This window comes from Gossypium raimondii, chromosome 8, assembly GCF_025698545.1.
Source record: "Gossypium raimondii isolate GPD5lz chromosome 8, ASM2569854v1, whole genome shotgun sequence".
NCBI lineage: Eukaryota > Viridiplantae > Streptophyta > Magnoliopsida > Malvales > Malvaceae > Gossypium > Gossypium raimondii.
Window position 1 is genome coordinate 58752247 of NC_068572.1, and position 14238 is coordinate 58766484.

General features: G+C 31.4%; 1 protein-coding gene across 1 annotated transcript; it reads right to left on the reverse strand.

Annotated features, from left to right (window-relative positions):
- Nucleotides 1–2188: 2188 nt before the first annotated feature.
- Nucleotides 2189–4563, reverse strand: LOC105792576 (probable aldo-keto reductase 1). Its single transcript, XM_012621210.2, has 7 exons — nt 4426–4563; nt 4177–4341; nt 3789–3992; nt 3505–3677; nt 3205–3292; nt 2739–2892; nt 2189–2619 (listed from the first exon to the last, which is right to left on the reverse strand). The coding sequence occupies exons 1-7, from the start codon at nt 4471–4473 to the stop codon at nt 2435–2437; spliced, it is 1017 nt and encodes a 338-aa protein (XP_012476664.2). The 5' UTR covers nt 4474–4563; the 3' UTR covers nt 2189–2434.
- Between the last annotated feature and the right edge of the window lie 9675 nt (nt 4564–14238).

Here is a 14238-nt window from a genome sequence, read left to right on the forward strand (position 1 = left end):
TATGTACACCTCATAAATATATATCTATATGCATATATTCCTTTATTCTATAACTCATATATGTGTACGTATATATATATATATCTTTTATATTTAAGAATTTTGAAATATATTCATACATACATATATTTCTATAATATATACATATATTTTATAACCCCAAAATATATACATACTCACATTTTCATAATTTTTATACACGCACATATATTTTTATAATATATCTATACATACATATATACATATATTTTTGTAACTTATTTTTGTTTGCATGTGTATTTACATGTTTATTTTTCATATATTTTAATACATATCTACATATATATATATATACGTATTTATATATCTTTATTCATTTTTATTTTTATTTATTTATTTATTTATTCATTTGTTTTCTTACATTATCATCATCATTCCATTACACTCATTTTTTATTTAGATTTCAAAAAAAGAAATTTTAAAAAATAAAAGTAACACTCGATATTTGAGATCTTCGAGAAAATCGAGCCCTAACATATCGGGTTCTGACTTTTTTCGTTGAATTTAAATAATCGAGATTACTCTTTTAAAAATGATAAAAAGCTCGTTATCGAGAATTCAATACGTTGTGTCCTAACGCATTGGATGTGACACGTTGTTTTCTCGAGATGAGGATTTTTCGCAATAAATACAATATTCAATGTTTAATATTTTGAGAAATTGTAACCTAACGTATTGGGTTGCGATTTCTTCATTTGATTTAAACAATTGAATATTCTTTTAAACTTTATTACACAAATCTTTTCAAACTCAAGTTTTAAACGATATCGGGAATTAAAAAAGGATCGTGTCCTAACTTACTGGTCGTGATCCCTTTTTAATCCAAGATAGTTAAATGTCTTGTAAATAATCATCTTTCATTCGCGTACCGGGAATTCGAGACATTGTGTCCTAACTTACTGGATATAATTCTCTTTCTCGAATAACGTGAAATATGCCCCTTTTCCTAGAAATTTTTCAACGTTTTAATACAAGGATCGTATTTTTAAAATTCTTCAAAGTTTTCAATTTTCGACATTAAGTAATCAACTAGGTACCAATTTTGGGCGTATCGAGGGTGCTAATCCTTCCTCGTGCGTAATCGACTCCCGAACCCGTTTTCTGAATTTCGTAGACCAAACTCGTTGTTTTAATAAAATTAAATTGTTTATTAAAAACAATCGCTTTTAAAGGTGACCCGATCACACCTCATCAAAAAAGATTGGTGGCGACTCCCATTTTTATTTTTTAAAATCCAAGTCGACCCCGTTTTTCAACCAAAAAATGGTGTCAACAACAAAAAAAGAGGGAAGGCAAATATAACCCTTCAAAAGGAGAAAAGAGCGGGGTTGGCAAGGAAGCAATGAGAAACCGTCAATGCAGTGATTCTCTAAATTTGTTTGGTTCTCAAATTTACATGTTATTTCTATTTAATTTGATAGAATCTTTGTTGTTTTGTATGTTGATTTTCTTCAAGGCTTGCTATATTTTCTTGTTGGTCTCCTTTGCATGGCCATTGGTTTGCAATGTTTTCATTGAGCTGCGGGCATGAGAGATATGGAGATTCTTGCAGAAGTCGTCAGATTTTTTCTAGAATTGAGTGCCACACTCAATTATTAGAAAATGAGTTAATCTGTAGCTGTAAATAATAGTTTTTCAGACGAAGTTCTCTATTTATTTCTCTGCGGTAGTGGCAAAGGCTTCTACCTCCACCCATTCGAAGGAGTATCTTATAGAAACCACTATGAACTCCTTCTGTGTTATAGCTAGCTGGAAAGGACTAAGGATGTTTTTAACCTTAAGTTGCGAAGGGTCAAAGGCTGGAAATGAGTTGGAAATGTGGGTGCAAAATTTTGGCATAGCTTGCATCTCATGACTAGTCCCAATGCATCTTTTTTCAATGAGGGACATTAATAGCGTCGGCGAAGGACTTTCTAGACAAGGGCCCTTGCACTTGGATGGAGACCGCATATCCTTTCATGTACTTTCTTGTTCACGTAGTGTGTTTCTTCTAGCAAAGACATCTAAGTGGCAGAGGTTTCTAACAGGGGAAGTCACTCTAGGTCAGTGTCTCCATTCTCTTGGCCCTTCGATCATAAAGTTGGCTAGACATGCAGCAACCAAATAGTTGGTTGTAGTGTAAATGTGTAATTATATTGGTCAATTAAACTGAGAGAAAAAGAAGAGATTAAGAATTGTATTAGAACAATAACAACATACACTTACTAAACAACAGGTAAAATTACTTTATTCATCCAAGTAAAGAAAATAGAAACTTGGACTTGATTATTTCGAACACCGTAAAAGAAATTAAAACACGATACAAAGTATGACACAACAACATCACAAATTCTTTTTTTGGGTAATGGAGGCTTCAACTTTCACTGAACCCCTCCATGAAACTTTGTTTTAAAACCTAGGTGCTCTTCTTTGGTGGTGTATTGCCATATCTCCAAGAGAATTTCTTTAAAGCATCAGGATAACTACCACCTGCAACCTCATGGATTGGGATCACATCTGAAATTTCTTTCAAATCTTCTTTTGTCAGCTTTACTTTCACTGATTCAATGTTGCTATCTAGATTTTTTATCTTGGTTGTTCCTGTAAGAAGTGAAAACCAAGTGTCAAAAGCTTTGGTCTTAAATCTTAATGCAAACAATATATATATATAAATTGGATCACCTCGGAATCCAAGTTGAAAGTGATTGTATGTGACTTACCAGGAATAGGGGCAACATCATCCCCTTGATGAAGAACCCAGGAAAGTGCAAGTTGTGCCGGTGTACATCCATAATTTTCAGCCAACTTCTCTACTTTCGAATATAGGATCCTATTTTTCTCCAAGTTTTCTCCTTGAAACCTAGGAAACAGTCCCTTAAAAAAGTAGATGTTTGTAATTAGTCAATCAATCTGTTTTTTTCTTTTTTACAACTTAGAAGCATGTTACTATAAAATATTAAGGTGATCCTATGTTATCCGAACTCTTTAAATATTCATATCCAACATGTCTTTGACGCATATTCGGATATAAATACAAAGGTAACATCTTTCAAATAAATGAAAATGGAACCTAGAAAAAATTGAATATACTCATGTTGGACACATATCGGTATCCAACACTTATTTCCGAGTCCAGATAGCATAGGTTATGTATAAAGTAAAGCCATATAAAGTAAGTTGCCATACCAGAAAACTACCAACATCCCCCTTTGCTTTACCGGCAAAGAAACCACGACCAAGGGGACTATATGGAACAATCCCAATCCCAAGTTCCCTGCATTGATGAACACATCTAAGCATGCATAATCTCATGCAGTTGAAGGAGTTAAAACTGTTGATAGCTTGAGTTTATTGAGTCTTAACAGTACTCGATCAACATTTTAATTTTGACATATATCAACATAAGGGTATTTCTATAACCCTCCAAACATATAAAACTTTGAATATACCAATATTCTAACGATGATTAAAGATAGAAGAATAAACCTGCAAAGGGGAATTATTTCTTCCTCAGCATCACGAGTCCAGAGCGACCACTCGATTTGTACGGCAGTAAGGGGATGAACAGCGTGTGCCCTCCTTATAGTTTCGGGGCTAGCTTCAGAGATACCAATGTACTTTATTTTTCCCTCTTCCACCAACTGCTTCAGTTCTTCCATCTATCATACATGAAATAAATATAAATTATGCTTAATTTTCCCATAAACAAAATAAAATCGTATTTGTGTTGAAGAAAGATAAATTAGGGTTTTTAATGCAGCAATGCTTACGGTATCCTCTATAGGAGTCTTGGTGTCAATTCTGATAATATAGTAAAGATCAATGTAATCCACGTCAAGGCGTTGAAGGCTAGCCTCAAGAGAAGAACGAACAAATGCAGGAGTGCCATTGATAACCGGACCACCTGGACCCATGCTCTCGACGCCGAATTTTGTAGCCAATTGTACCTTCTCTCGTGGCAGATGCTTCAATGCCTGCAAAAAAAGTTCCCCAGATTCCTTCAAATCATATCTATTTCATAAACTAAAAAACGCCATCTCTCACGAATACCTTCGAGCATGTAATTGACACAAATGTATGGGACATTGTGAAAATGAACGAATCCCTCACAGCTCAATGTAATTCAACTTGAAGAGTTGATCAAACAAAGGACGTTACCTTTCCAACCAGAATTTCGTTAGTTTTGGGTCCATAAAAGTCAGCTGTATCGAAGTGAGTGATCCCTCTTTCGAATGCATGCTTAATGATAGCTATGCCAACTTCATCTGACACTGACACGTTGTGACCTGAAAGACCCATACACCCAAATCCCAGCTTTGAAACCTGCAACCAAAAACAATGGATTTTTCCTTCAATGAAAAAGCATTTTCTTAACTAATATAACTAGGGAGAAACAAAATCTGAAACCTCAAATCCTTGAGATCCAAGTTTCACTCTAGGAATCTGAATTGCCATTTTTTTTTTTTGCTTGTTCTTTCTGTTCTACAAACAAACGCTTCTGTGATTATTGAACAACTCCAAACATACCGTTAAATATATAGAAAAATTTGAGGCCTTCATCCCGAATCCTGTTCTTACGTCATTAACTATGTCATCCCATATTTAATTATTTGTTTTTGACTTCTAGAATTGAAGAACTATTAAGTATTTGAAAAAAACTGGGCGAAGTTTTTGTCAAAAGAGCTACAGATAGATCATGGCGTGTGCTATTCATCAACCAAAGTCCTAATAAAAGGGCTGTTACGTTTCCATATTGCTTATTTTTTGAAAGTCATCATTAGAAAGGAAAAAAAAAAAAATCTGCCTTCAACCAATACCAAAATCCTGACTTTCTAGAAAAAAAATTTATTTAGAGGATTAAAATATGCCTATAGTCCCTGTATTTTTCAAAAATTAGGAATTTAGTCCCTCTATTTATATTTCCAAGAATTTAGTCCCTCTACTTTTTAGATTTTAAAATTCAGGTCCAACTGTTAATATTATTTTTTTTAAATTCAAATTAATTACAACATCTTTTTTTAATTACACGGCTACTAAGGCCTTTTATTATTATTATTATTATTTCAAAATGTCACAACAACAAATTTAACAAAAAAACAACATTAACAATTAGATTTTAATTTTGAAATATAATTTGTAGAACGACTAAATTCGTAAAAATACAAGTACGGGGACTAAATTTTTTGTAACAACCTGATAGTCACCGGTGTCGGAAAGTACATTTTTGAGACTCCGTTACCGTTAATCAGATTCGTAAATATTTATTAAAAATATTTACGAAGCTAGTTGTGTAGTTAATTAGGTTTTGATTAGGTGAATTTGCTTGAATTAAGAGTAATTAGGTAAAAGAATTAAATTGCATAAAGGGTAAAAGTTGAATTATAGATTAAAAATTAAAGGGACTAAATAAGCAATTATTCCAATGGTCATATATATTTATAAAACTTAAAGTTAAAATATATATTATAATATTATAATATTATATCTTAATTATTAAGTATATATATTATAATAAGTAAATATAAATAAAAGAAACAAAAAGAAATAGAAAGAAACATGATAGAAAGGAATCGGGGAGAAAAGAAAGAAAAGGAAAAGGAAAAGAAAGGAAGGAGAAATTAGGGTTTCAAAGTTTAAAGCTCAATTGGTTAGTTAATTTAATCCATTTTCTTGTAACTTTTATGTTTTTGAAATTTCAAGTATTAAATATTATCCGAACCATGTCAAAATTTTAGAAATTATTGAGTTTTTAAGTGATGTCATTGTTGAATACTTTTAGTATTAGGGATTAAATTGATAGATTTTAAGTTAGAAATGAAAAGGATTACATTGTAGACTAAATTATAAATTTTGAGTAATAAGGACTAAACTGTGAAAATTTTGAAATTTAGGAATTTAAGTGAAAATAGGGAGTTAAATTTAGTTTAAAGTAGAATTTATATGAAAATATAAGATTAATTGTGAAGAAATAAAATTAGTCTCGGTTTAGGGACTGAATTGAAATTTAGGCAATATTTGAGTAAAAATTGAAATATTCAATAAGAAATTGAATTGCGTTGTATTGATGATTTTTAATTGTTTTAATTTCGTAGCTAATGTCGTACCGGAATCCTCGACTAAAAGGAGAAATATAAAGTTGACATTGAATAGCTCGGATTAATTTCTAGCTTGTATTTCTATAATTCAATCGAGTTATTAATTATTAAATTTTGATTTAATGTTTATGGTAAGTAGTTGAGGTGAGTAATTGATATTTTGATAATTGATTGAATGAATTGAATTAGTAGATATATATAGATTGAATGGATTGATTTTTGAATTAAAATGAATATATGTGTAATTATGTGATTATATGAAAAATCAATATTGGATATTGATTATATCTGAAATGTGAAATTAAGCCCTATTAACTGTATCGGGTTGAGTCGATATAGATGACATGCCATAGGATTGGAAAAGTTCAAGGATTTTTTCGACTTCGAGTCAATGAGACACTGGGTGTCAATTTACTACTTTGGATTAATTCGATGAGGCACTGGGTGTCAATTTACTTCGGTTTAGCTGATGAGACACTGGGTGTTAAATTATTACTTCAAATTATCTGATGAGGCATTAGGTGCCAAACTGGTGTGTTTTAGTTGGATCTGTGTACCCGTTCGAGTCCAAGTTGTGTTAATAGGGGTAAATAATAATAAAGTTTTATAATTGATATCGAAATGACATGGTATGGGAAATGGAAGCGAAGTAGTAATTTGAAAATAGAATGTGAAATATGTTGCAAATATATGAAATATATGAGTTTTATACTCATGAAATGAATATGGAATGAATAATACAATTGTATAATGAAATGTGAAATAAATTGTGAAAAGCTATTTATATAGCTAGTATGAGAATTGAGATATTTGTGAAACAAATGAAATATGATATGGTTGTTATAATATTTAAATATTAATATATGTTTATATTTCAATTATACATTTGTAATCTATTGTCTTTAATTATTCGGACTATAGAAATACCACTAAGTTTTACTCAGCATACAGTTTTGTTTTTCCATGCGCAGATTAGATACAATAATTTTAAAGAGTTGTAATTGAGGTTGTGAGCATCCATCTCATCACATCTCCAAGTGCCAAGAGGGTATGTTTCAAAATTTTGAATAGAATGACAATTTATTAGTGATTAGCCAAAATTACTTTGGCACCAAATGTAATATTCCTATATCAGGTTCCTTGAGTCGAACCAGGTATAGGGGTGTTACGTACATTTTTTATTTTTGAAAAGTACAGTAACTATAAGCACGTTTTAACCCTCTAAATAAGTTTTTTTCTAGAAAGTCAAGGATTTTGATATGGATTGTCAAATGTTGCCCTGATTGATAATTGACGGATAACTGATTGTTGATTGAAGTGGCTGGTTTGATCAATTCTATTAACTATTTATTTAAAATTGATCGGTAAAACTTAGTTGATAGTTGAAAGCTGATATCTGTAAAAAGATAAATAAGGGCATGACGCATTTTATTATTTATTTATTTATAATACTTTAGTATTTATTGGGTGAAATTATTGAAATAAAACACTATTACCAAGGAATTAAAACATCCATCATGAAAATTAATTAGTGAATATTTTTGAAATTTTAAATAAATAAATTTCTTAAGTTCCTTATTTACAAATATTAACCTTGCGGAAATTGATAAATAATAATAGTGAGTCAATATAATTATAAACTATATTCTTAGTGATAATTATACCATGTTCTTAGTATGTAAATTAGTGATAATTATATCACACTCTGAATAAATTTGTCAAGTAGCATATTTCAGTTAATATAAAGTTGCATAAGAAATCATTTTACACAACTAAATAGAAAATAAATTAAGAGTATATAAATATATAAAAAAAGATACATGTGGCAAAGGGAATAATTTTTAGCAAGCATGTAGCAAAGGGAATAATTTTGAGCAAATATGGTCGGATATATCATTTCACATATCTTATTCTCAATCAACTGTAAAAAAGTTACCAATCTCAGCGTTTTAAAATTAAATTAAATTGAGTTAGAGAGGAGATTCTATAAAATTACAGTTTTATAGGTTTATCTTAATGTGAAAATATATAATACATTGATTAAAAAATATGATATGAGAAAAGGTAGCGAATTATTTGCTGCTCATGTTTATGTAATTTTCTTCCATCAGATCCTATCGTTATATATTATTGATTGGTTGAAGCACGTTGAAAAGGGAAAAAATTGTTTTTGTTTTCGCTTAAATTATAACTATTTTTCCATTTAAATATTTAAATGTTTTTTTTGGTTAAAAATGATATATAAACGGTCAATTTTATCTTATTTCAAAATATTTAAATAAGAATGAGACATGAGTTGCATAGCACTTTTGATAAATAAATAAAAAAGAAGAAAAAAAAGGATAAACTTTAAAAATAGTCACTTTTATTTATCTCATATTACATTTTAGTCACTTATGTTTGAAATGTTACGTTTTAATCACTCACATTATCGTTTTGTTACGAAGTGTTCACTCTACCGTTAAACTTCATTATCTCCATAACGACAGTCCTACATGACAGTCCAAATGGGTTTTAAATGCCAACTTGGATGTCTAGTTGTTGGTATGAAAATAAGTTTTTAATTAAATAAATTTAATTTGAATTGCTACGTAGGACATCCAAGTTTACATTTAAAATCAATTTGGACTGCCACGTAGGACCATCGTTAGGGAGGTAACGGAGCTTAACGGTAGAGTGACCACTTTGTAATAAAACGATAACGTAAGTGACTAAAACATAACATTTCAAACATAAGTGACTAAAATGTAATTTGAGACAAACAAAAGTGACTATTTTTATAGTTTAACCAAAAAATAAGTATTTAAGTAGGAAAACAATATATTTTGGGTTTAATTTTATAATTAAGTTTATTTTTTAAAAATTCTTTTTGGTGAATTATAAGAGGAGGGTAAAACCCTAACAATAATACGACTAGCACAGCTCGAGTCCAGATCACATTTGGGACGGTGAATTATTCTAGATAATTTTGCTCTGAGACAAGTAACTCCATGTCTCGAGATAAGTTTATTATTATTTTAGATAATTTTGCTCCGATGTTGCAATGTTTCAAGACAAATGCCTTCAGGTCTCGAGATTGGTTTCGAGACTAACCTCCATTATTTTCTTAATTTACCTTCGATGTTTGGCTATCTTAAGACAAGGGATTCTTGTCTCAAAACTTGGAATAAAGAAAAACTATTTTAACTTCGATGTGCTATTGTCTCGAGACAGAGACAAAGAGACAAAGGTCACTTTGCCTCGAAACCTAAGCTAATGCAATGCACCATGTACTAGAATTTGTTCTTGGGATTTTGAAACTCTAAGTTATATTGACCTAAAATGTACATTTCAAATGCATTCAAACCTCAACCAAAATAACTTTACCTCAACTCAAACACATGCACTTAACATATGAAACACATTCAAACACCATCTAGTCATTGCATTCAATGTATCACTATCCAACAAGGTAAATAACATAATCAAACACATAATCATGCATAATTATCTAGTAATCAAGAATTGAAATTCATGTCCCAAAATATTATAGGTCAAGCTGCCAAAATATGCTAAAAACATCAAAATAAACATGAAGTCACAAGGCCAACCTAGGTACTCGCACGTATATACATACAAAATAGGCACTACTTGACTTCCGAGTTGAGCTGCTAAGTTGGATGCTTACGGGCTTATGATCTACTTTAACATTCTTTCAAAACCTGAGTATGGAAATAAACAAAACCGTATGTTAAGTAATGTATACACAATAGTGCTTACATAATTTAAAATCAATAAAAAATGTAGTAATAATTGAATAACATACTAAGTACGTGAATTTATATATAATCAAACTTTATTTCATGGTCTATAATTCATTTAAACATATATTCAACTAAACCATTACACCTCCCAAGGTATTTCATAGTTACATATCATGTAACTATATCTATATCAATGTAATGCTTGCATTTGCATATCAATTTTTTTGGGATCGACCCGATTAAGCAACGAACAAGTAAAAATAGCGAAAATGTAGCTGCCTGTTTTCAGTGAAATCGAAACAATGGTTTCGGGACCACAAATCCGAGTCCGAAAAGAAAATTTTTTTAAATATCATTTTATGGTTTGAATTATGATAGGAATATCATATAAAAATTTTGTTAAGAAAATTTTAACAATTACATGTTTAATTATACAAAGGACCGAATTGCATAAAATGCAAAAGTTGAGTTCTAGTAGCTAAAAGGATTAAATAGCTATAGAATTCAAAATTTGAGGTCCTTATATGGAAATTATACCATTAAATGGAGTGATTCATCCATGGAAAATTAGAAAAAGAAAAGGACTAAATTGGAAATTAAATTAATTAAAGATGAAAATAAGCTAATATCGTCTTATTTCATCATCTTCCCCAAATTAAAATACATGGAAGCCTTAGCTAAGAGAAAGTGAGTTCAAGTAAGTTATTTTGGCTTAATTCGGTATGAATTCTTGTCCCGTTTTTAGTAATTTTTATATTTCTAAGATCGTAATAACCTAATCTATCTATTTTGGAGATCAATTTGCAAAGTTTTCAAAGTATAAAATTTTTTCCATGGATGAGTATGCTGAAAAATTTAAATTCATGGTAGAAAATGAAAGGTTGTTGATAGATAAATAACTTTTGTAAATGAATGAAATTCGATTGGATACAGGGTTCTGTTTCCTAAAAAGGTAGTGGTCCTGCATATGTTGCGGACATACCGTAGCTCTAAAGAGCGTCCCGTTATAAACCCTCTTAAGCTTCTCGTTATATAGTGTTCTTGCGAGCTTCCCGTTAAATGCTATTCGGAGCATCCCTATCGGTTGTGACCCTACATGTGTTGTGGGCACACAGCAGCTCTTATGAGCGTCCTGTTATATGGCTCTTCGTGAGCTTCCCAATTAAAGGCTTTTTGTGAGCTTCCCGTTAGTGCTCGCTTGAATTTCCTGTTATATGGCTATCCAGTGCTACCTGTTAATTTCTCTTCGGAGCTACCCGTTATAGGCTCTTTGTGAGCTTCCCGTTATATTGCCCAGATAAGCTTCCTGTACAAGGCTTAATGAGCTTCCTGTTATAGTGCTTGAGAGAGAGGGCTTTCTGTTTAAGTGCTAATAAAAGCACTCCCAGATATGAATTGACAAATTTATAGTATTGTACACTTCAGGTGTACTACCCAAGTATCCATCGAGATTTCAAATGATTCAACGGGTAAAATTCTAACATGAGAACATATGAAATCAAAGTGAAACTATTATCTGTATATGCATGAAATACTTGGAAACTTGATACCTGATGAGCTCATCATTGTTCTTGTTATTCACATGAAATACATGACTAGCATGTTTGTTGAGGTTATATGTGTTAGGCCAATTGCCAAATTACTTTGGATGTATTATGCATGTTTATTATATAAGTAAATAAACCGTAAGTTAATTTCTCGTTATACGAACTTTCTAAGCATTAAGTGCTTACTCTGTCTTATTTCCTCTGTTTTATAGTACTCGGTGGCTCGTAAAGGTTAGAAGCTGGTTGGAGCTACATCACACTATCCCCTGGACTTTTTGGTATATATATAAATAGTAAACTAATTTTAGTAATAATGACATGTATAGGTTAAATGTTACCATTGATGGCAATGTAATGTTGGTTGAAATTAGCCATTGGAATGGCTATTAAATGGTATGTTTTGATGTGTAAATAGCCTATGGTTAAATGATGGTAAGCACATGGATGAATGGATTAAGATAGCATATTTGGTAAAATATACATATATGTAAATTTGATCAATTTGGTAAGATTGAGTATATGAATACATGTGATGAAAATATCATGCATATGATTTGGTTTTGACTTGGTTTAAATGTCTTGTATTACATTGGAGATGTGTTTAAGTGTTAATGTAGGTAGAAGACAAGATTGGGTAAGAAATAAAGCTTAGAAATGGCCTTATTTTGTCCACACGGGAAGAGACATGGGCGTGTGTCTTAGCCGTGTGTGACACACGGCATAGTACATGGGCGTGTGACATGGTCGTGTGTCCCTTGCATCATAAAATTTCAAACAAAATGCTCATAATTGATCACACGGCCTGGCACACGGGCGTGTGGCTTGGCTGTGTGACTCCTGCACCTAAAAGAATTGCAAGTCAAAGAGTTACACGGGTTGTGGACACAGACGTGTGCTCTACTTCAAAGGCCACACGGCCTGAGACACGGGTGTGTCAACTGGCCCTGTACCTTAGAAAAATTTTGAGATTTTGAGAAAAATTCTCTGAGTTTCTGATTTAGTCCCGACTTGTTTCTAATGTATGTTTTGGGCCTCAATGGCTCGTATAAGGGACGATATGATAAATTTATGACTAATTTTTTATATGATTATGAAGTAATATAAAATATTTGAGTCTGATCGGTAAACTCTGGTAATGCTTCTAAACCCTGTTTCGGTAACGGATACGAGTTAGGGGTGTTACAGAAAGAAAATAAGAAATTGAACACACAAATTTAACGTGAAAAAAACCCCTCCAAAGAGGATAAAAAACCACGGGCAAAGATAATTTTACTATAATGGCAAAAGAACGAAGAGTACAAAAGATAGAGATAAAAACTAAACCTCCAAAACAAAGAACCCTCAAAACATAAACACAAAATTCTCTAAATGTGTTATGAGTTCTAATCTCTAATGGGAGTATTTTCTAAGGTTGTAAAATAGCCTATTTATAGGCTAAATTCATAGGTTAAATAATAATAATAAAATAATCTAAACTAGTCAAATTTTGATTGAAACAAATAAACAGAGTTTAACTCGAAGATTATTTCTCAAATTTGAAAGAAATAGGAGTTATACTTAACAAATCTCCACATTGACTCATATTTCCACAACGTCATCTTTGCCAAAGCTTGCCACGGGCCTATCTTGAACTATGTTGGGAATTAACTAAGTCGAATCTGTGCTTAGGAACTAGAAGACTTCTAACCTTTGACTTGTACACTGCCAAATCAAAACTAACTCGGGTCTGATTTTCATGAACATAGTGCCTTAACTTTTCAAAATCTGCATCCAAAAGAGAACCTCTCTTCAACGAAACGGTCATACATTTTTCCCTACTAGCTCTGATATCACTTTTGGGGATCGACCCAATTAAGTAACAAATAAGTAAAAATAGCGGAAGAAATTGAAAAATTGAACACACAAATTTAACGTGGAAAAACCCCTCCAAAGAGGATAAAAAACCACGGGCAAAGATAATTTTACTATAATGGCAAAAGAACGAAGAGTACAAAAAATGGAGATAAAAACTAAACCCCGAAAACCTGTAAACAAAGAACCCTCAAAACATAAACACAAAATTCTCTAAATGTGTTATGAGTTCTAATCTCTAATGGGTGTGTTTTTTAAAGTTGTAAAAAAGCCTTTTTATAGGCTAAATTCACAGGTCAAATAATAATAAAACAATCTAGACTAATCAAAGTTTGATTGAAACAAATAAACAGAATTTAATTCGAAGCTTATTTCTCAAATTTGACTGAAATAGGAGTCATACTTAACACGAAGTTTTGATGCACCCTCAAGGTGTTCGTATCTATTTAATCACACTAAATTATATCTCATAATATCATTATAGTCACATTTAAACAATATTTATACTTAGCATACAATTTTCACATTTTAATCCCTATTAATAGAATCAAATTCAAGGATGGATACTTGGATCGATCCACCAACACAACAGTATATGCATAGAAGTGCTAATCAGACATAAATACAACAATCCCACCAACCACACCAGAATATGTTCATACCCTTAAGGTATTTAAGATGGTGACACATTCTTGACCCCTAGGGTATTAGAGAACTATCACAATATAGTACGCGTATATCGCTGAATCTCCCACCTATCAAAATCGAATCCTATGTCATTTTAACTATACTCGTAACTCTATCCAACAAAGTTAATAGGACTTTTTTCCATTATCAATTATTACAGACTTATTTCCAATAGAATGGTAATCAAGAAACACATAGCAAGCAAATACATATCCAATTAACATCTCAAGTAGTCACATATACACATATTCACTTATCTTACCTCAATCATATCAAACAGTAAAGAATATACGTATC

Excerpts from the sequence above, each read along its gene's own strand:
- LOC105792576 (XM_012621210.2), bottom strand. The coding sequence starts at position 4,473 with ATGGCAATTCAGATTCCTAGAGTGAAACTTGGATCTCAAGGATTTGAG. Across the intron at positions 3,293-3,504 it reads GAAATAATTCCCCTTTGCAG|GGAACTTGGGATTGGGATTG; the intron begins GTTTATTCTTCT and ends TCATCAATGCAG. Across the intron at positions 2,620-2,738 it reads TGATGTTGCCCCTATTCCTG|GAACAACCAAGATAAAAAAT; the intron begins GTAAGTCACATA and ends CACTTCTTACAG.